The sequence below is a fragment of the Myzus persicae genome, unplaced genomic scaffold (assembly GCF_001856785.1).
Source record: "Myzus persicae strain clone G006 unplaced genomic scaffold, MPER_G0061.0, whole genome shotgun sequence".
NCBI lineage: Eukaryota > Metazoa > Arthropoda > Insecta > Hemiptera > Aphididae > Myzus > Myzus persicae.
This window is the reverse complement of record NW_019104256.1, coordinates 67,823-92,378: the sequence shown is the minus strand read 5'-3', so window position 1 is coordinate 92,378 and position 24,556 is coordinate 67,823. Positions and strand designations below refer to the sequence as shown.

General features: G+C 32.4%; 1 protein-coding gene across 1 annotated transcript; it reads left to right on the top strand.

Moving 5' to 3' along the window:
* Positions 1-824: 824 nt before the first annotated feature.
* Positions 825-18,101, top strand: LOC111040526 (protein CBFA2T3-like; the record flags this gene model as incomplete). Its single annotated transcript, XM_022324461.1, has 5 exons — positions 825-1,403; positions 4,196-4,376; positions 8,892-9,073; positions 15,345-16,091; positions 16,972-18,101. Coding segments are annotated over 4 exons (1,452 nt in total), but the record flags the coding sequence as incomplete, so codon positions are not given.
* Between the last annotated feature and the right edge of the window lie 6,455 nt (positions 18,102-24,556).

Here is a 24,556-nt window from a genome sequence, read left to right as displayed (position 1 = left end):
TTATTTTTTTTAATTTATTTATTTGCTAAAGTTTCCCTGATATTATGTCATCTAAACTTATTGTTAATGAAATTACATATTTGTACTTTTGAATAATAGATAACAATAACAAAAGTAGTATTAAAAGTCAGTAATTTGAAAATATTACAGTATTTGACAACATAACATGTACTAACTACAACATAAGAATACAATTATACTACTACGATACAAAAGATTTACCATTAAGAATGTAATAATATTATGATAAAAGATCACGTACACTCTTGAGTCGGCGTACAGAAGGTAGTTTGTAAAATTTCGCACTGCGAGCAGAATTTATGTGGTTGAAGAAGTTAATTGCTATTTTTTTATGTACTCAGTTATTTGTGGGTATAGATGGAAATCTTTGTGAGATGAATCATTACGAACAAACCATAAAGCCATATTGTCCTCAGAACTTTAGATTGGAGTACTTGTATCTTGTGAATTTAGGTTTTAGAACAATTTCACTTTACAGAGACAGCTAAAATCATCGTGGCTCACATGACTCTAAGCCTATTATTACACATACCACACAAGGTTATAAATATTATAAAACTTCTGGTTTGAAACTAAAACCCATGTAAGGTTTCTAAAAAGTGTATTTTAACATTAAAAAAATCAAAATTTAGATAAGATATTTATTAAAGAAAAACCGGTGGGGGGGGGGGATAAAATCGATTAAGGCTGAGTAGTCCAACCAGCAACGTCCACCCCCCACCACCATCCGATCTTTATTGAACACATAAGATGTAGTAATTATACTTAATAGGTTTAAAGTTGATAACCTAACTTAACGTAACCTAAGCTGTAAGAGCCGTAGGACCAGCCTGACGTTAGACGTATTACACGCAACAAAAAATTATCCATACAAACTATCATCGTTGTTGCAGACGTTATGCCAATACCTGAAACAGCACGAGAACGCGTACTTGGACAGAGACTCGCAGGCCACGGAACCGTCGGAGATCTTCCACCAAGTGGAGCGTGTCCCGGCGCCGTCGCCGATGCCACGCGAGAACAACAACAACACCAACATCAACAATGGAATCAACAACAACCACAGCAATGCCAACAACAACAACAACAACAACGTCGGTGGAAACGGCCACAAGCGGCCGTACCCGTTGGCCGACGGTTACTACGAGACCGGTTACGCGGCCGACATGGAGTACCAGCAGCCGTCCATCAAGCGGCCGAACCTCGGTTACGCCATGCCGTTCATGTACCATCACCCGCACCTTCAGCCGCAGGAACCGCCACCGCCGCCGCCACTGCCACCACTGCCGTCGCACCCGTACAACATACTGCCACTGCTGCAAATCCGCGAAGTGGAAGACCACAAGGGCCACGTGGAGGACGAATGGAAGAACATACATGTGGTAAGTGCGTTCGACGCAAGTCTCGTAGTATAGTTACATAACATCATAATATTATTATTATCACTATTTATTATTATGTGTATACCAGCAGTGACGTACGCAGAGGGAAGGAGGCGCTAAAAAATTATAACTTTGAAAATTGAAATTATTTTAATCTTCATCTTAGGTCTTCAAAGGCTATTGAAGTCCATTAAACCGCAACACAAGCCTGATTCTACCTGTCTCTATCCTGTGCTAATAATTATCCATCTCGTAATCCAATATCTGCAAAAAAAAATTGTTCACTATGTCAAAGATTATACTAAAAACTAAAACGTAAACCTAAGATCAGAAACAAAAAACTTGTATTCAGCCCAAAAACATATTTATGCTAAAATTATTGATAGATATTCATTAAGAAAATAAAATTAATTTGACATAAAAAATAAAAGCGAAAAACTTCTATCAATCTGTAGTTTGGGTTTGCAATGCTTTTCCTACCACTACTCATATGCACATTTATATTGCACCCCAACAAAATAAAATAATAAAATAAAAACACAAAATATGAAACAAAAAGTGCTAAGAAAATTATAAGCTAAGTTGTTATAGATTATAATTTTTAAATCTGGTCTTCACTATTTCACCTTCGATTTTACTGTTTTAGAATCATTCGCAAAAACAATAATGTTTAAAAATGTGTTTTGTCTTTTCAATATGTTTCACGCACTTGCGGTTCTTTCAGTATATACCTATAAGGGCTTTATATAAAGAGTTTCAATATAGTTATACAATGTTATTATGAGAACTTTGAGTTTCAAACTTTGTCGAACAATATATCGTGTGAACGAGTTTCGATAATATACAAATGCAACATTGAATTCCTACCTGCGAGTGTCGTCGTGTTGACTATCGAGTATAATATACAGGGTGATTCGCCATTCACCAAGCACGCTCACCCCCCCCCCCCCACGTTTTACTCTAATAATGAAATGTCATTCAAATTCTGACTTTTGGCTTAATTTTTAAATATACTCAAAAGCCATTTTTGCAAATTCTTGAATACTTAAGGGGTGTCCTGCGTGGTAATACAAACTTCCGTTTTTCAAATGGGAACCCCATTTATTGCTGTGGATTATTTAGTGGATCATTTTTTCCCATTCTATTTATTCTTTGTATTCTTTTTACGACCACATTCTGAAACTGCACGAGTAAATAAAATAATTTATTTACGTTCAGCAGATCATTAACATTATTTTAAACGAATGCTGTTTTCCTGGAAAATGGTTCTTTGTATAGAAAAACGCGGCCCGTGTAAGACAACTTTAATTTAGTTTTTACATTTTAATCACCCCTCGTCATCTGTATACTTATATACGCTATGGGCGGTTATACATTATAACAAACAACTACCCCAACCATTTATGTATATAATATGTTCACAAGGCCGTAGGGGTAAAGGAAACATACCGTCATGTCGTTTACAGCTAACCTCAGAACACACGTTTTGTTTCACATCAATCGACTTTGAGATTAAATCTCATCAGTGGAGTGCCCAGAGGCCTCCCCCTTAGGGATTATGCTTCCCCTATTGTCCCATAAATTCCCTTATTTGTGTCTTTTGTACTAGCTCCACAATGTTATTCATTTAAATGTACTATCACCAACTGGGTTGGGATTTTATAGCATTTGGAATATTTGCATATTTCTTATAAAATGCTTAAGAGGTAGGAGAGTGAGCTTACAGTTTGTTTCATGATTCATGATTCAGAGAACTGAAATTAAACATTTTATTTTGCAGTTTGGCCCATTTTTTAATCAAAATTGACGGTCTAGGATCTAATATTGTGAAATCACATTTAAATGAACTTTTTTTTACTGTATAATTTTAAAAGTAAATACCGATTAAATGAAATAAACCGATTACAAGGGGCGCGATAACGTATAGTTTCGAAAAAAAAAATTTGATTTAATTTGAACTTTTGTTATTTGCCGATTTTGATGGGCCCTTTTTTATCATTTAAGGCTGCGATTATTATCGAACGAGTGTTGGAAGCATTATATATGTATTATTTACTATACCAGGGATTACCAACCAGTCGATTTTTAGAAGAAAATTGGTAGTTCATATTACAAATTAATCATACCAATATCGGTTGCTGCATAATCTTAAACACACTTTTACGTTTTGTAAACTAGATATTTTTACACCACGAACAAAATTGAAGAATCATTGATATGTTTTTGTGAATAGTTGCGTTTCTATGAAAATAAACTAACCGTTACAAAAATCGGTTAAAAAAAAAACTTGTACCCAGCCCAAAAGCATATCTGTATATTTAACATATACAGAGGCTGATCACCCGTATGTCGCACTTCCTCGAATTAACCATTTATGGTAAATCTCATAGTTACACAAATAAATAGTGGTCGATCATCAAAGAAACGCTTGATGGAAAATTTTGACGATTCCTGTACTAAATTAACTCGGTCGACTACCAGTGTACTCTTGTACCTAATATACTAGTGGTTTTCGGTTGAACGTGTTTCGGTTATTTTTTTAGTGTTTAAACAAACGTGTGCTTAACTTTGTTTTAAAATTCCAATTTTTGAATATTATGTTGTTTTATATTACATATTTTTACAACTGTAAGTGCTTTACAATCCCAACCTTGGTCATTTCTTACAACAACCCCCCCCCCTTCCCAGAAAATTTCCAGGCACTCTACCGAATCTCTTATTATAATTATAATGTATAATTATTGCATATACATTTTGTTTAATACGAGAACTCGTGTGCTGAATTATTATAGATGTTGAACTGTATACTGAGCATGGTGGAAAAGACGAAAAAAGCGTTGGGTATACTCCAGGAGCGTGGCATGACCGAGACGAGTTTTCCGGACTGGAACCGAAAGAAAACGACCGAAGAAATTCTGACGCAGACGATACGGCACACGGAAGAGAAGATCGAAAACATCAAAAAGAAAGCTGGTAAGAAATATGCTTAAGCTCACGAAAGGGGTGTTTTCGATTTCATCCCGTGACGATGATGTCGTTATTGCTTTGCGTTCGTTTAATCAATATATATAATAATTATTATTGTTTAAGAAAATATATTGTATTATACTGTCGTTGAATTTATTATAATAATTGTCACCTTTTCATTTTCTGTTGTTTATTGATTTATGTATCTATATATCTATTAAATAAATAAGAACCCGCAGTCGAATCACACTTAAATATATAAACAATAACGGGGTGTTGAGCATTCGTTTTCTCGAGAACACGATGTGGATTATAAAATGTATTGAAAAACAATAAATGTGTTATTTATATTTTTGTAGGTTTTACTATCTGCAATAATTGTTGTTTCATTATATTTTTAAGTAAACGTTACATTTTGAGACTTTTTTTATAATTAACCGTGAATAATTTTCCTCTATTTTAAGCTATGTAACATAATAATAATATAATACTAAAATTGTCCAATAACGAAATGATAAACATACATTGTCAAATCAACAGTTTACAATTTGAAATACTTCTAATTAACTACTATAAAATGCATGTAAATATTATATAATCAACGTTTAAATATATTTTTTTTATTTTTTATTATATTAAATATTAATATAGGTAACGATAAATTTCGAAAACGGTAATTCGAAATCGTTAATTTCTACTTGCAGGTTAAGCTTGTATTCTTGATTTTTGACTATTGTATTCTAGATTTTTTTATTGATAGTAATGAAAAAGATTATAATAGTGAGAAAAAGAGAAAGAGAGGGAGAGAGTGCCCGAGCAGAGCTGAGTCTAGCTTTCTTATTTGTATATAGGTATCGATTCGCTTAGGCAATATGTGTTTCATAATGCAAGTGCTGCTCCACATCTAGGAGAAGGGCTTCTCTTTCGCCACATAATTTGACATCGGTCTGTTATTTGTGGGTTACTAATATTTTAGATTTTTTTATCTGCGACAATCATAGAGATGGAGAGTGAAAAAAAAAGGGACGAGGAGTGAGAGAGAGGGAGAGATCCCGATCCGAGAGTCTCGCACAGTCGATCGAATATTTGAATTCATCGTACAGAATTGTGTGAGCATCATGGATCTGATGGTGCAAGTGCTATCCCACAAATGGTACACGAGGTAGTGTTTCTCTTTCACCACTAATGCGTTGCGGTTTGTTGGCCAAGTGGGGCCTTACTTACTCGTTTATCTCGATTTGATATTATTTGTTACTTTTTTGTAAAACATTTTTACTATTGACATTTGAGTATGACTGGATGCAAGTATTATAAATAAATAATTTTTTTTAAAAATGTATAATTTTACAAATTAAACATAATATTATTTTAAATAACTAAAGAAAAAAAAATTTATATCGATTATTAATATAATATAGAGATAATTCATCACAACTAAAAACCACTGTTCTTTTAATTATTACGCACATTATAATTTTTTTTTTTATTTTATATATATAAAAAATCTACAATATTTCGTAACAAAAAATACGCGTTGTTAAGCCCATATCGCAACTTATAAGTGTATTATGTAAATATCAAATAAAAATATTTATTTCGTTCTTTTTGTCAAACGTGAAATAAAATGACTACCAACTTAATGTTTATTATATAAATTATAGATTTTGTAAATATAAAATGACTACTACTGGTACTTAGAATAATATATCATTTTTATAATCATACAATATTGTACCTAAATAATAATAATAATAATAATAATACAGTGTTTTAATATATATTTAGTTGACGTACAGTTAATATAGTAAAATGTTTACGTCAAATTGTGTATAAATTATTCATTTATTTTTTTTTTCAAATTTCTTTCAATACGAAAAACAGTTTAATGATTAAACTGTACGTTATCGGAAACTTCACACCGAAATATGAACAACCGCTCGAATTTACGATAATAAAAAAAATATATACATTCAATAAAGTTTGCGGTACAAAAATGCACGGTATAAATATTCAGTTTCTAAGTTTGTTCATTTTTTGGGTAATTTAAAAATAAAACCCTCAACCACTGTGTAGACCCCCGAGTAGTCATCTACGGACACGAAATGGGTCTATGGACCAACGGGGTTAAGAACCCCCGGTTAATGCATTATGTTGTGTTTATGATGGTTGATAATATCAAAATATATACATTATACACGTCACGTCAAGTACAGCATTGTGTTAAAACAAACAAATAATGAGTTCACCCACACATTAATATATTATAATATAGAACTATACATTTTAGTTTTAAATTTGAATAGGCACAAAATGGAATTTACAAATAAATCAATAAAAAAAAAAAAAAATGTAATTCGTTTGGTTCAAAAGTGGTGTATAAATGTCCACGGTTACCGGTTACCTATTGATAACCCTGGTTATGACAAAAGTTTAATAAGACGTATTCGAAATTCCGTCAGTCGAATGTCGTTGTGCTCCCGAATTATTCGTTACAAAAATAAAACAAATAATAAATTAAAATAAACCAGATCATTGTAAGAAAAATAATGCATTTATCCCTCAGCTCAGAATGTAAAATACAATTTTGATATGAATGATATTTTATTAAATATAACAATAATATAATTTTGAGTTACCTATGGTTTATTTTTTCATCTTACTCACTAAAATGTTATAGTTAAGCGTTTAATTGTTTCAAAACGTTTTATGAAAATATTGTTTAAACTTCACTCCGTGGTAATACATATTATTATTTCTTAACGAATGTTCAAATTGTTCAATAAACCAGAGCTTTGATTTAAATTCTGTTTTCTTCTGTTTTTCAAACGAGACCCCTCCCCCTTCCAATAATGAAAAATCATTCCATAGATAATTTTGCTGACAAATTTGACGCATCAGAATCAAGTCTTACGAAGTTACGACAAGTTTTGGTTTTTTTTTAAATTTATGTTAGGATGTAATATATAAGGATGTCAATGAACTTATAAGATATGGGAGGGAGGGACTATGGTGATTTGAAAATTTTAGCCATTAGTATTAATCCATCGGCATTAATGATTCGTGAAAATAGCACAAGTATATAATAAATACTAATTCCAATATTACCTATATTTTATATTTTTATAAAACCATTCTTAAGGACTATTATCCTTAGTACAAACATTTTAATAACTAAGAAACTACAAATTCGAATTTTGATAGGTACATACAAATGTTCAAAAAAATTGTCAGCTAAATAATTTTCAGTAAGCGAGGGGGGTTCTCGTTTGAAAAAACAGAAGGTTGTACCTCCACAGGACACTCTTTAAGTAGCACAACAAAATTCAAGAATTTGTAAAAATTGCCTAAGAGCATATAATATTTAAAAGTTTGAAACATCAGAATTCGAATAAATTCATTATTAATGGACAAATTTGGGAGTGAGCATGCTTGGTGATTCACCCTGTATGTATAATATTATTAGACATAAATGTCACCAATAATTTATTGATTCCGTTTATACACAGATTTCAAGAATATTAAAAACATCGTTTCTCAAGGTAATCGTTTATTTGTAATCGCATGGAATTCAAAAAAATAATAATTGTATGCCTACATATTATTGTTGTTGTTGTTCACATGTATGTGTTTATTATATACTATTATAATAATAGTTTCACAAAAAAATATTATTATCAATCTTTTCGATTTTTTGTCTTTCATTTCGTTTTTTTTTTTTCAAAATCGATCCTCTTACAAATTTTTGTCCTTATTTTTTTTTTATTGCTACGACCAAAAAATATTTGTTATTTGTTCAATTTAGTAGGTAGCCTAAATTCACGTATGGTATGCATATTATATATATTATGTATTAAAATTCGTCGCCGTCACAAAAAGTGATCAAATGAAAATGATTAAGATTTTATTTTGAAATTTGAAATTAGTATTACACCATAATTATTTTACTCTGTCAAACTTTGCATGTTTAAGTCACAAAATGTGTAGCAGACTAACATAATATTATGTGTTACGACTCCACATAAGAGCACTTCAAATTTATCGGTCAAATCCGTGCAAAACGATAGTAATTATCGCCATCGGCAATTTTGATTGACTTGACGAAGTTGTTTAAAAAAAATTACCGATTTTCACGTCATGTGTGTGAAGTCCCCCCCCCCCACTTCGTCTAATTTTTTCAAGCTTCCACCATTATCTTAGAAATAGTTTTCAAAATTTGAAAACTCTTATATTTCCAGCGCAAGAAGCTTTTTTTGTGAAGAGGGGCGAAATTCTAGTAGCCTCCGATCGCATGTTTTTCCATTAACTTCGAACGTTTACCAATATTTTGGAAATAACTTGAAAAATAAAATTTCAAGATTTGTTTGAAACCCAGTTCACCACCACGCGAGTGCACGTCGTGCAAAATTATCTATTTATGAAATTCGCGCATCAATATTATATTAATTAACTACTTGCATTGTTTGTAATTCACGTAACATAATAACTATTTAGGCTTCTTTCGTTTTATTTTGTTTTTTTTAGAGGATTCGATGAACGAGATACGGCACCAGGCCATGATAGAGTTGCAAAAGCTCGTGGTGGCCGCCGAAAACAAAATGATCGAACTGGTGGCCGCGGAAAGGACGAAAATGAGCAGTAACTGCAGGAGCTCGGCGGGAGCGGCCAGTCTACAGATATCGCCGTCGTTGATTTCGCAGTACAACGTAAGTCGCGTACGATTTTTGTCAGATTGAAATTGGTGGGTTCGGACGAGCACCTCCAGCAAGTGCGCCTGCAGAAATATAAACCCCCCTTCCCCCTCTAATCCCTAGAAAATGTTTAAATCTCTAATAACACAGTACATATTTTTTTTTTGTTTTTACAAGTGAATAGTGATGAAACGATGAATATCAACTAAAATAGAGGTGGGAACGCTCCCCCCAGCACCCCCTCACAAGCACTCATGACACCAAGTGTTGAGTAGTATTCGGAATACAGTATTTTCAATATTTTTTAACCCAATACCGAATTAAAAATGAATGTTGTCTTTAAAAAAAGTGAAAACAAACTTTTAAAATGAAAGAGATAAAAAATAGTAAAAAATATTTTTTCAAAAACTTTCATAGTTTTTTTTTCTTTACAATGAGCGTCTTACTTGTATTTCATTAAAATCTAAATCCTAGACTTTTCTATTGTATCGGGTATAATATGCTCGTCGAGCATTATGAACCTTATGCTTTGCGAATAAATACAAATATTTGTATTAATTGTTGTGCTCAAAAAGTGCGATTGTAAAATGAAAACCGTCTTAAAAAACGAGCAATTTACCTTACCCAACACCAGCTGTGTGCATATAATAATAACAATAATAATAAAATAGTGTCGGGTACCTCTACTTGAGTACACAAACGTATGTGTTTGATACGCTTAAATATTGTGCTGAACACCTGTGTGCAACGCGGCACACGTGTTTGACAAACGTTTAAAAAAACAAACGAACAATGCACAACAAAACTTACGGAACTCGTGCGGTATATAACATACATTAGGTTAGCTTGTACAATAAAATAGGTGCGTAAGTTCACTTCAAATTTTGATTTGTTTTCATAATTTTTTTAATTCTTTACACTCATCATATTGACAGTAAAACCTCTAAATACCGGACACCCTAGGTCTCTGAAAATCGGTCCACTCCTCAGTTGGTCGTAGACAATTTATAGCTCGTCCCCCCAAAAAAACGTCCTCTAAATAGTATAGGTGTCCATTAAGGGAGATTTCGCTGTGTAGAAGGTTGCTATAATTTCGTTATCATTTCGATTTTCGTCTTATTCTCTCGTCGAATCATGATCATTAATATCGCGTGAAAGTAGTCTATTGATGTGCCATTAGGAACATTCCCCGATCTCTCTGGAAGTTTCCTGGTTAATTTAAACAGAGTAGTGGTATAAATTATTGTATGGATAATTAATAATCATAAGGAATTTCTTTTTATCCATTCTTTTTACTAACGGCCGAAATCATAACTTTATTAAATTTTATATTATCTAATACAAATTTTGTCATTTACAATTAAACATTGAAAGTCGCATATATTATGAATAATATTTAAAAACTTTATAGTATTTATATATTCCTCGAGGAGATTCCCTTAACTGTGAGTTCTCGGAAATTTGGGCATCACTAAACTGACTAGACCAACCAGTAAAGTTGTCTCGCGTCAATTTGTTATCCAGGCGGCTGGGGTGGGGTAGTCGGGAAAGCGTTATACACATGTACCTATATATAATATCAATACTCCGCAGACTCTTCTTCTCAACCCTCTAATAAATGTCTATCGGATGCATACCGTTTCAAAATATTATTGTAATACTGTGCAGACCTTCGTTACACGTGCCGTCCAGCATATATGCGCATGATTGTGTGTGTGTGTGTGTGTGTGTGTGTGTGTGTGTGGGTCTGTAAGTAGTTATCCTACCACGTTGTTACCATCTGGTCCACAGTCGCACGCGCAGGCTCCTCTCTCGATCTCTCCGAATAGTATATACAGAGCGTGTTGCCCAGTGTTTTCCCGTTTTCTCTCGTATACTGCAGCCCGACACTTCGGAAAGCCTGAAAGCTCGGCGTATCACTCTGTAGACACACATTCGCGGGTATGTCTATCGTACACTCGTAATATTATAATGTACTATAGTGACTGGCCGAGTAAACGCAAACCGCCGACGACGGGCGTACACTGTGCACGTGGAACCCTAAAATAAACTTTTTATTATTATTGTTATTATTATTATTATTATTATTATTTCGTTTTATTCTCGTGGTAGTAATAATAATAACAGTATAACGTGTAATAAAATCGGCGATACCGGGTACGATATGTGTAATATTCTCGTTTAGGCACCACATGACATATATATATTATTACGATTATTCATAGGTGTACACCGCAAATGAGTTTTAATACAAAACGATTCAATAACACCTATGATTGCATATTATACTATTTTTTTGTATCATTGTACTTGCGTTTAAATGTTATTAAAACATCAGCTACTACGCGTCGTGCTTACGTCAAGTTATTTATTACTAGATATCACAGCAATAATAATAATAATAATAATACAGGGTGATTACTTAAGCTCACCCCGTTTTTATGACTTTTAATACTCAGCGTACATTCAGATTTTGATTTTTCGAATTTTCAAGTGTACAATAATGTACAGACGATATTATTTCGAATTCTTGGTTTTTGGAAATAGTTTAAATTGAATACTTACAAAAAATGCAAACGAGTTCGGTAATTATATCTAATTAGTAGGTATGCAATATAAAATATTTATTAATAAATAGTCAAATATATACTCAAGAGACAACTTTTTTATATTACAAAATGTTTACGGATATTGGCACCAATATTTTTTTAAACAAAAGCAAATAACTTCCTTTCAGTAGAGTTGTATCCACTAGTATTTGAGGTGCCTACTTACAATAAAAAGTAATAACTCAAAAGCTTATTTAGTCGTTAAAATCCCCATTACACACTACACTAAGCATCAACATTAGTGTGGAAAAATCATCCGATTCACAAATATTTGGATCAAAACACGTATGTTCTCATTTGGAAAACCAAAGTTGCTGTATATGGCCACACTATTATACTCCTTAAATGTCGTGAAATATACAAGTGTTCCTAAGTATTTTCTGTATAACTTCTACGCCTATAATACACTTGAAAGTTCAAAAAATCTACATCTAAAATAAATATACTCTAATTTATACGCCATAAAAATGGGGTGAGCATGCTTAAGATATCGCATTATATTTATAAATCTTATATCACCTTTATACAAATAAAATATCTCGCAATAAATCGCGTGACGTAAGCCCGATGCGTAATATGATACACTCAAGTAATAATGCATCAACACGTGTGTGTAACATAATTGTTCGAAAATATCGTATTTAACTGTACCTAGTACCTACTATATTATATACATGGAAATTCCAAAAATCATAACCTAAATGTATTGTGCATAATTTAAACATAAAATGGGGTGAGCGTGCTTGAAAATGATGAGATGTCAACGAATTTCACGATTAACGGTCACGCTAACCGTGGTCCTAATCTGGTCGAAACACGCCTCTAGTCGAATGATTCCCGTCGGTTTATCGAGCAAGTGCAGTGAAAACTATGGTCGAAAATCAAGCTAAGCAGAGTAGGTATAGTCAAGTCAGATTATTAATGTTGAATAAGTACGCCATATCTCCAAACTGCTGACTGTACGTATATGTATTATATTAATTCCGACGAGGGCCGATCGATAGTCTATACATTTTACTGATTTTGACACAAGTAAAACAATTTTTGATATGTCAATTATTATAATATAATTATGTTTCGCCGAAACCTTTTCAGTAATATTAAAGAAACTGTTTGCACGATATACTGCCGACTGATACATTCAACCGTAACACACGACCTTATTATTTCGAAAAATGTTTAAACTTTAAAAAATATTTTTTTCATATAATTTTCAGTCATTAGAAAAACAATATTTTTTAACTTTTTTTCATTGGTAACATGAATTACTACGATATCAAATGAGTATATTTTTTTAAGCACTTGGAGAAATAAATAAAAACCAAATTTTGAACGCACAGTACATGAGTTATATTTCTATGTATTCAAAGTTTAAGGAGCGGATTGAAATGGTACAAGTGTTCCTCTCAAAATATTTGTCTATATATATCCACTCGTCTAAACTTTAAATACTTAAAGCTTTTAATGTCTAAAATTTGATTTTTATTGATCGAATATCCCTAATACGATTTACAATATGAAATTAAAAATATATGTAGTAGTTCAAAAGACGTGTGAAAATAATGACAACAAAAAATTATAAAAACTTAATTGTTTCACAAAAATGTTGTTTTGGAATGACTAAAAATTATGTAGAATAAATATTTTCAAAATCGTTCGTATTTTCTGAAATAATAAGGGTGTCTTACATTTAATGGATCACCTCGTAGAGTTGTAGGCAGATGGGGTGGGGGGAAGGGGTGTATAGTGGTCATTATAGTGAAGAATGAGTACGTCAGTACCTATATGATAATATTATGAATACGAGTACATGATATATTATGTAAATATAATTAATATAATATAGGAATGGAAATTGTGTTTATTATATTTATAAATATTTTGTATTGTCCACTCCCCCCCTCCTTTTTAAAAAATTCTGCCCTAACATAGTATGCTTGTATGATACAACACCCGACTGGATGGTCTGGATGTATTCGGTACTGTACGCTTCCGAAGCCAATCGTCTCATTTTTCATGTCAGTTTTGTTTCCATTTTATTAGTATTCCATGTAATACATTATAACGAATATATTTTGTTTTTTGAATATTTTATGACGCATTAATTCGATATATTATACGATTTTGGTAACTCGGCGTTATAGATAGGCAAATCAGATACACCACTGCTGCGAATTACCTCCAATACTATCACATACATTTATGCATAGAGGTTGAAGATTTTTTTTCATTGACATTTGCTGAAAATTTTGAAAATTTGCTTTTAATGTATTTTTGTTAACATAATTAGTTTTTGAGCAAGTGTGGTTAGTGTGTCTATTTTTTAATTAGGAATTAAACTAACTATTTACTACAGTTTTTATTTTTATTTTATTATTCTGCAGAGTAATACCTTGATACCTTAAACATTTTGTTTTCCAAAATTTTACCTCTGTGAGTACATGCCTCGTCGCTTTCCAATAATTATTGTAATAGTTACAATCAGGAAATACGTGTCAAGTTTAACAGTGGCATTTTTCAGAAATGGATATGTAAACAAAATTTAGTATTTTAGGTATTATTCTACAAAATAATAAATTACAAAACAACAGTAGTTAACACGGCGTTATTTGGAGTTCCCTCGATTTCCTTTCAAAAATGCTAATTTATGCCAACGTTTTTTTGTACTTTTTCAATCTAATAAAAAAAAATTTTACATTTCTATTTGATATTATATAAGTTAGTTGATGACACAATAAAATAGTATTAACAACTTTAAATTAAAAAAATTACTATAATAACTTGGAAAATTTGGAGGATATGTCAACAAACGTGTAGTACGTTCTAAGTTCTTATTCTAAAAACAAGTTAGATTGCCAAAATTAAAAAAAAAAAAGACCCACCCTTTGAGGGTTTTTTTTTAATAATTTAATGAATACTATCATAATATGACGCCACTCAATTCTTCAGGGGACACATTGTATAACTGTATAGGTTAAATAATATACAATAATACTGTAGAGCAGAGGTTCCCAAACTGTGGGTCGCGACCCAAAAGTGGGTTAAAATATAAAATGTAATAAAATAGTTTAATTTTCTGTTGTATGGTAAAAAAAAAAAAAAGGTCATTCATTGATATTGTGGGTCGCTATATTTTAAAAAAAATTCAAAATGGGTCGCACAATAAGAAGTTTGGGAACCTCTGCTGTAGAGTGTAGGTATACTGCAGAATTACAGTATTTTTTGCTCCGATTCACCGAATTATAATTAAGGGAAATTTATTAAAATACTTCAATTTCTTCAAATGATAACTCAACTGGGTACAAATGTTTAATTTATTCATGAATAAATAATTATTTCTGTTATCTTATAAATTATAAGTTTTAATCAATATTTATTTCATATACATTTGAACAATAACTATTAAGTCATTATATACGAGGTTTATGTATTGTATTAACTGCACTGGGCCTAGAATATGGTCGTTTGTTTTCAAAAAATAAAGTAACAATATAATGTATTATAATAATGAAAACGAATAAAACAAAAAGGTGACATACTATCTATACTTAAGGGGAGGGGAGATTAGAGTCATCAAATACATCAATATGCCACTCGAATGTACCCCCGACTCCGAATTCAAATCTGACCCATTGACCCCTATCATAACAATAAAAATGTGTGCGTGTTGTGCGCAGAGCTGTTGGAACTGCGGCCGGAAGGCGAACGAGACGTGCAGCGGGTGCAACACGGCGCAGTATTGCAGTTCGTTCTGTCAGCACAAGGACTGGGAGACGCACCACCAGACGTGCTGCGTGCACTCGGCCGCGGCGGCCACCGCGGCCACCGTCGACGCTGCCCCGTCACCCGGCAAGAAACAACAGCAGCAGCCGCCGCAGTCGTCAACCGCAGCCGCCGCCACCGCTGCTTCGTCGTCGTCGGGCGTCGCCGCTGCAGCAGACGATCTGTCTGCAAACCGAGCGCAATCGGCGGTGGCCGCCGCCGCCACGCCGTCGTTATCGTCATCGTCGCTTAAGGCAGACGAACATGCGTCGCTGCAGCAGTCGCCGGTCGCCACTACGGTTGCAGTGGCTGCGGCTGCGGCGGCGACGACCACGACCACGGCCACGACGACCACGACCACTTCGACTGCCACGACGACCTCCACCTCGGCCGTCGGATCGAAACAACATCAACAACAACAATAGCAACTCGGCGGCGGCGACGTGGACGACGACGGCGACGACGACTGCGACCCAGCCGCCGGACCCGCCTCCTCGCGTCGCCGTCACCGTCGCCGCCACCATCACCGCCAAAACCTGCATCGCAGACGAGTCGAAGCGGGTCTTCTGGCCTGCAGCACCACCGGCCTCGTACCGCGCGGGGAGTACTACCTGCAGTAGGGGTAGTAGAACCACGACCGGGGTTTAGAAACCAATAACTAGGTACCTAAATAATATTATGTGTATTGTATAGTCAACATTTTCGAGAAGAAAAATTCGATACGTAACGATGCTCTGCGATTTCTTCCTCGAAAATCACGATGATATCATTATATGCACTCAACACGAACATCAAACTCATAAATTAAGGATTTCGCGTTTTTCGCCCTCTCCGACGAATGATTGATAAAATATCATTCAAATACTGAGCAGACCGAATGCGGGTTGAAACGATTTTTAATTGATTAAAAAAAAAATTAAATCCTTTTTGATTTTTACTGTTATTATTATATATTATTATTGTCAGCCTCATTCATTCATATGCATTTCGAATTCCACTCATCGTGGCGCTATAAGTTAGGTATTTAAGTTCAGACCGTGCGACAGGAAAACCTGACAAATTAAACAACTTTTATAATCAGCTATTATATTGGTTTGATCAGTTTTAAATTTTCAAATGTCAATACCGTCTCATTATAAGTACATTTCAACCTTTTGAGAATATTGTATTTTGCTTGTTTATTACTTATTATACGTCGATTATACACACGGCACACATAAATGACAATAGTTATACATAATATTTATTCAGGTAGGTAGGGCACTTAATGAGTGTTATGACTGTACGTATTATACGAGATAATCCCAAAATATTATAAAGTTTTCTTGATCGCTATTGTTTATTATTGTAGTTAAGATTCTTCGACGGTTTGATATTCTGTTATCACTACACGCACATGCAGATTTATAGAGATGCATAAAATTTAATGGGGGAGGGGGGGGGGGGTAGAGGGGTTCGTTCACAGCAAAATAAATATTGTAAACTTAAAGTCACGAGAGCGTACTTTTGAGGAATATATTTTATGTTATTTTCTGTTTGCAGGCAACGAACTTCGTGAGCATCCGACACACGATCGAACCAAACAAATTACTTAAAATGGCCAGAGTATAAAAAAAAAAACGATATTATGCTCTATATAATATGCAGCGCAACGTCGATAACTCGAAGGGATGAAAGTCGAATTTTCGTCGACACATGTCTTGGCCCCTGCATTTCAATATGTACGTACCATTTTTCGAGTTTTATTTTTTTTCCCTTACCCATTCGAGTTATCGAGGTTTCACTGCGTACAGAAAAGCTCGGCCGAACAAAAGCTTTTTTTGAAGCCATCTGTATTGGTGTTTAACGACGTTGTAATAATACACCTCGAATACTTATTTTTTTTTTTTTAAATCGAAAGTTTTTAATGTACTTTATCGTATAAATCATAACTGTATATCATTTTGTTTGTACTAAAATTTAGTACATCGCGTACAAATACAAAGCGTAGGTAGTATTACATATCTTGTAGGTAGGTATCGTTTATTCGTTTATGGTTCTGTTGGCGTGACAGAGTACACAGGTACCATAGCATACAAATATTGTACAACGCGTACAACAGTCTAACAATTCGTTTCGAAAAATATAATATGACCCTATATGTCTGTATATGCTCAGAATTATTGTAGAGCTTAGAAATTAAGTGCTTGACACCTGTTAGATGCAGAACACTTGCTGACTGCTGTACAAAAGCCGCAGGTTGGTAATAATTTGTATTGCTTCTCGAAATCAGACTTACCAATATTCCTTTCAGAAAAAAAACTTTGTGCCCCCAAGTCACCGCGTTATTATATTATATTATAATAATATTGTAAGATAACATTTAAGACTTAGGCTCTACAACACATTCAGTGTCATTCACATACACTTGCAGCAGCATATTGTGCCTGCACATATATGTACATACATATGGCCATATAATAGGCATATTATAATATATATGTTATAGAATATTTATCATATATATTAATATGTATATGATATAATGTACACCTAAATTCACTTTTACTTAATAATTATGTAAGGATAGTTCCATTTTATGTCTCGAAATTAAGATATAGAAATTTGTGTTATTTTTAATATTATTACTATTATTATTATTATTATTATTATTATTATTATTATTATTATTATGTGTTATTACTTATTATACTTACCCATACTCACCTATTACTTATTAGGTATTATAAATTAGTCGTTGATCTCGTTTTTAAGCTTTTTTTCTCATCACATTTGTCGTAATATCTATACAGAACAATATGCATATAACGGCACAGTTATTTCAATAGTCTATACCTAGTCAATATTTTTATCGTCGACCCGTTCGAAACAGCGAAGTGCGCACATCACATTTTTATTGTTTTTTGTTTATTTTTTATCAATATACTGTAAATATAAAATATTACTATTATATAGTTGTAAACATAACAATATTATGCAATTATTATTAGTGTTTATTACTAATAAATAACGATATTCGTCAATATTATATAATTAGTGTATATGGATTACCAGGACCCAAGTAGTGAATAATGATGTACCGCAGCTATACCTGTTACCTATCACCTATGTAGATTTATTGCTGTGGATCACCAGAAAGCAAAGCTAACCTAACCAGTGATCATTGCCGGTATCCACCAATACTTGTCTACAGTATACTCCGATGCGCATATACGCAAGCATGGATCAAAATGCCAGAAAAAAAGTTTTTCCCAGATCTATGGAAAATATGGAAAAATTAGAGAATGTTAAAATAATACATTTCTGAAAAATACAAAGGAAAATTTTTTTTTAAAAAACAGAATTTTCCGAAAATTAAATATTGTATTTATGCGCTTATAATAATGTAGTATAGCAGCGGTACCCAAACTGTGCTCCGAAATGGTTACCCAGGGGCTCCGTTCGTTACTACACACAAATTTAATAATTTTGAAATTGTTTAAATTATTTAAACGAATATATATTTCATAAAATCTCGTCAACACTTAACTTGCCATAATTCACCGATATGACGTGTACTACGTAAAATCCCGATAAGAAAATTGTGTACAATTATTAAATTTTAGAATTTAGATAATACTAGAAACTAGATCATTTCTTCCATTTAATTTAGGTTTGATTCTCAATTACTAAATTAATTCATCAGTTTATCGAGCGTATATTGACGAACGACGGACGTGTGATTATTTTGTTTAATTCGGTGAATTTGTTATTTTGTTGTGAGTATTTATGAACAACGGACGTGTATTCTTTCTTTGATTCAATTTTTTAATTTTTTATTATTTTACTTAACGTATTTACGAACGACGCAGAGTATTTCTACTGAAATAGAACGGTGGTTCAAAACGGGCTCCATAAGACCTGAAAATCGCCATTCATGCAAATGAACGTTAAATATTTCTTGGGGCTCCACAAGAAACTTCTCCTTAAAAAAAGGCTACGAGGCTGAAAAAATTTGGGAACCTCTGTAGTATATCATTTAAGTGTAAAAAAAAACAAAGTTAAAATGATAGATAAAGAAACCTGTTATTGTCATCATTTGAAATTTGTCAATACGGAGAACTTATCATTATATTAACTATTTTATACGGATATTTCAATATTTGTTCTAAAAAAAAAATGTTACCTTTTATATGGGAGAGTATTTTCCAGAAACCATTAATGTGTTTTGATAATCGACCATCACCACAACCTCAACTTTTTTCCAAAAAACCATTTTTACCGGAAATTCTGAATGAAACCGAATTTCCCCATTTTTTCTCCGAAAAAAAACGGGAAGAAATTCGATTTTTTTTCTGAAATTTCGATCCGTAAGCGCAAGTGTAAGGTTGGAGATTTGAATTTTGGGTGAATTTACTGCTTAACTGCCTAGCCAGTTGTAGCCACCCAGTGATATAAACCGTCCAGGTCATCAATGGGCACTACAACAACCCTAATGAAGTATGATTTCATTGTTTTGTTGTATAAAAGCACTAATTGTATTTTCGATAAATAAATAAACAAAAATAGAGCAAGCAATGAACAAGCATAAGACTCTTCGTAAACACCGTCTTCGAGTATAATGCGGGTAAGTACACCTACAAACAAGTAATTATTAGAATTCCTCCGAATCGTATTAATACTCTATATAATATTATATATATAGGTATACTTATATTCTTATATTAAATCTCGATGGGCAGGTCGTGTGAGTGTGAGTGAAAATGGATTCATGTTTAAAAATACGACTAGCCACCTATGTAATAATTTAAGACGTAATTTTGAGCCAGTGAACATTATACCTATTATGTAAACGAATCGATTAAAAGTGAAAATCCCTTCTTAGTTAAATGCTTTAAAAAAAAAAAAATATTGTGCCCATACCTATATGTATCTTCGATATTTTTTTAATTGTTTAATTTGAACAACTTATGAGCAACCTCCTATTCAATTTTCCAACTTCTTGACCAATCGAAAATATCGACAATAAAGTACAAAAAACTTCATAAAATCGAAAATGTCATAATATGTAAAAGATAACTCAAAAAGCATAAAAAAAAACTTAGTGAACACTTCAAATTGGTATCTACGGTTTTCTGTTCTAGTTACATACATACCGAAAACAAAAAAAACCAACATCGTTTTAGTCGAAAGCTGATATTGCGATAAAATTCCAGAATTTTATTATTTTCTTTTATTTTTTTCGTCTATTATTAAGGGAATTTCCCTTAATAAAAAAAATTGACTTGGAACATTACTCAAGTTACATATTATTTGGTTTATCTGATATTAATAATAATTGTACACATTATCGTGTTTTCTTTCCACTATACGCTTATATCATCGCATCATATTTTTGAAGTTTCTGATAAACTACAACTTCAAACATCATAATATTATGTATAATAACGCAAAAAAAACGTTATTTAATCAAGTGGTACGCGGAAATGTTCAATTTTTACCTCTCAAAAGTAGGTACCTATACTAACTCGCTCTGCTCAGTACATTAAATTATTTTTTTTATTGTATTCTGATGTGAAACCCGGTTATGATGAATAATTATTACAAAAGTGATAATATATATTATTAGTAGCTATTAATTGCCTATTATCATATAATATTATTTGTCATTCGCCACGTCAAGTTCAATATGATGTAGATAAAATTACATTTACTTGAACGAAATAGACGACAATAATATTCTGAGGACTAATATTCTCACTCTCTACCCCCTACCCCCCTCCCCCGCTTAGATACGTCTATGGACTCGTACTATAATATATTAGTATATCATAGAATTACGAGAACTATGAATTAATTAAATATCGATCTGTTCATATCACCAAACTATTCAACTCATTCAAAAATTATTGTAATTTCTTACTTATTGTTAATTCATAGCTATATAAGTATATTATATAATAATTTATATTGTACTTCATTGTTTTTTCTCTATAGTTTTAATGTTTTTGCATATTATTCTAACGATCAATTGTTGTCATTAATATGTATGTAATTGGGCGTTTAAAACTTAAATAAATAAATAAAATAAATACTATACTGCAAGAGTTACATGTATATAATATGCGTACCTGTGATGTCCTATATCCGTGTACCAACTATAAAAAATTAAAAAATTTTCATGTACCTACCACTTGATTAAAAACGTTATTTTTTTTTTGCGTTATTTTACATATATGTATATACCTATGGAATCGTATTTTATTAGAAACTTCAAAATTATGATATAAATATTAGCGTTTAATGCACGAAAAGAAAATTCGATAATATGTACAATTATTATTGATATCAGATAAACAAAAATAATATTCAATGTGAATAATGTTCCATGTCATTTTTTTTGTATGAAGTGAGATTTTCTTAGGGTACCACCTGTGAGCGCTTTCCAAGTACCACAGATTCGGTCGTGTTACTATACTGTCATACATCGTAGAATGTTATCATGAGTTATTAAAGCAATAATTTTAAAATATTAGAATTTTGCAAAACAAGATATGATACTATTACGACTTACGAGTATTGACTATAGGTAAAATGCCAAGAAAAAATGTTAAAAATCAAAACACGTTTATACATTTTATACCTATACAATATAAATTTTAAAAAATCATATTTGTGTTATTGGTAAAAATGCATACGACATTATAATATATAATATAGGTAAAACACCAAGAACAAATGTAAAAAATCAAAAATATTTTTGTACATTTTATGTATGATATAAATAAAATTAAGTATTGTTTAAAAAAAATCGTATTTGTTTTGATCAAAATGTATACGACATTAATATTCTTGGTATTGTATATGTTTTATACCTATCACAGTTTGTAAAATTCCAACGATTTACATTTTTAATGGCAAAGAAACTGAAAAAAAAAATTTTTAACCATACCACATTTGGTCTAAACATAGTCCTAATTCCGTTAAAATGGGAAGGAAAATGTTAATATATTATATGGGTAGTGTTGTAGTACTCGCCAACTATAATATATTAATTATTACCTATTTATATAGGATTTTATTTTCTTACATAAATTGTATTTTAATTGGTTACTGACATCCGTTAGGTAAACGAAATCTGAAATGGGGGGAGCAACATTTTTTTTTTACCCACATTAGATATAAGATTAAAATCATGACGAATTTGAGAGTAACAAAAATTGCTCAAAAACAGTGACTAAAGCCTCTTATTAGCCCACCCTGGATACGACTTACCGGTTTGCACCCTCTCAAAAGTCTGGACACGTCCGATGACGATAATATTATTAAAATATATACACGCCTGGACATAAAGGAGTTAAAAAGTTTAATTTTAATTTTTTTAAACTTAATTTTCAATGTAACAGATTTGTATTGATATAAACTTAATAAATAACGAGTTTAGTCTAATCAAATCCGAGTTACGTTAATTTATAAATAATTAAATAACAAATATATAATGAAATATTATTGATGATACATATTGCACAAACATTTACATTAAATTATTACTTTAAATCATAGGTAGCATTTGCAATTCTTAACGCATTGAAAAAAAAAATAATAATAATAACTTAAATTAAGTTTAAAAGTAAGGTTCCATATAACTTATTTAAAAAAAAATTAGGATAACTATTAACTTTGAACTTGTGAAAATGTTTTATACCAATTTAACTTCACTCCTCGGTTAAAAATATTATCATTAACTTGCCCAGGCTTGCATAATGCATATATATATGCTATGACGTGCACCCACATAATCCTGAATTCTATCAGAGCGTACTGTGTAATGATATGCAAATAAAGTGTAAGAATTCCAGCCGTGTAAAGAATACTTTTATTTTGTACTCTGGGAATATACTATAATACCTACTAGAAAAAGTGTTCGGGTACTATTAGAACACACTCATTTTTTTCCCCGCTAATATTTGTCAGTTTTGCAGGAATGGATGGGGTTTAACGTATAATATGTCAATCGCATTTCATTCGGAGATAAAAAAACATTGTTCGTAATTCGACTTTTAATAGAACAATTTTTTTTTTCATAAATATAATCTATTTTTTGAGTTAAAAAAAAGTGTTTTCAACGAATAAAAATAATTATTCAGAATACGTTTTCGAATAATTTATTCAAAAAAGTATTTAAAATAGTATTCCGATACTTTGCAAGACTAATAAATTCCAGCGAGTGTATTTTCTAGCATTTATAAATTATAGCGATAAAACGGTTTTGATTTCTTTGGGTGTCGCGTCAAATACGCACATCGCGTATTCCTATGTGTATATTATAATATATTTGTCTATAAATTCTATTTATATTTATTCTATACGATATTTTGCTCTATAATATTGTTCTCTTATAACCCAACTCCGAACCGAACCTTACCGGGGGTGCTGTGATATTGTACAGGTAGAGAAAATTTTGACGTGGCATTAAACATATTATTATTATTTATTAATATAAAAATCGCAGCTGGCTTTATATAGGTACTGTGCTATTTTATGACTAACTTCTACTCCTATGGCAACCACAGCGAAAAATAATAGAAGTAAATTAAAAAGTAAAAATTTAATTTTTATTATTTCAGCTTAGCTTGTTTCGTGTTTGAATGTAAAATTAACCTAATAGGCTCAAATTTCCCATTATTAAATTGGCTGCGGTATGGTATTACACTCTTCCGTTCGTATTTATACGCAAAATTTTCGTATTGTGACGAGAAAAAGACGTATATGCTGTCACCCTCAATCCGGTCAACAATACCTCCATAATATGGACCTCTGTCCAGCTGACAAGGAGACGCTGCGGCCGACGACAGGGTGCCGCGGCCGATAAGGAATGCTGCGGCGACTAATGGTGCAGTGGCCGACAAGGAGACGCCGCGGCCGACCAATGATGCCGTGGCTGACAAGAGGGTGCCGCGGCCGATAAGGAATGCTGCGGCGACTAATGGTGCAGTGGCTGACAAGGAGACGCCGCGGCCAATGATGCCGCAGTTGACAAAGAGACGCTGCGGCCGATGAGAGGGTGCCGTGGCCGATAAGAGAACGCCACATACGACAAAGAGATGCCGCGGCCGACAAGGAGACGCCGCGGCCAATGATGCCGCAG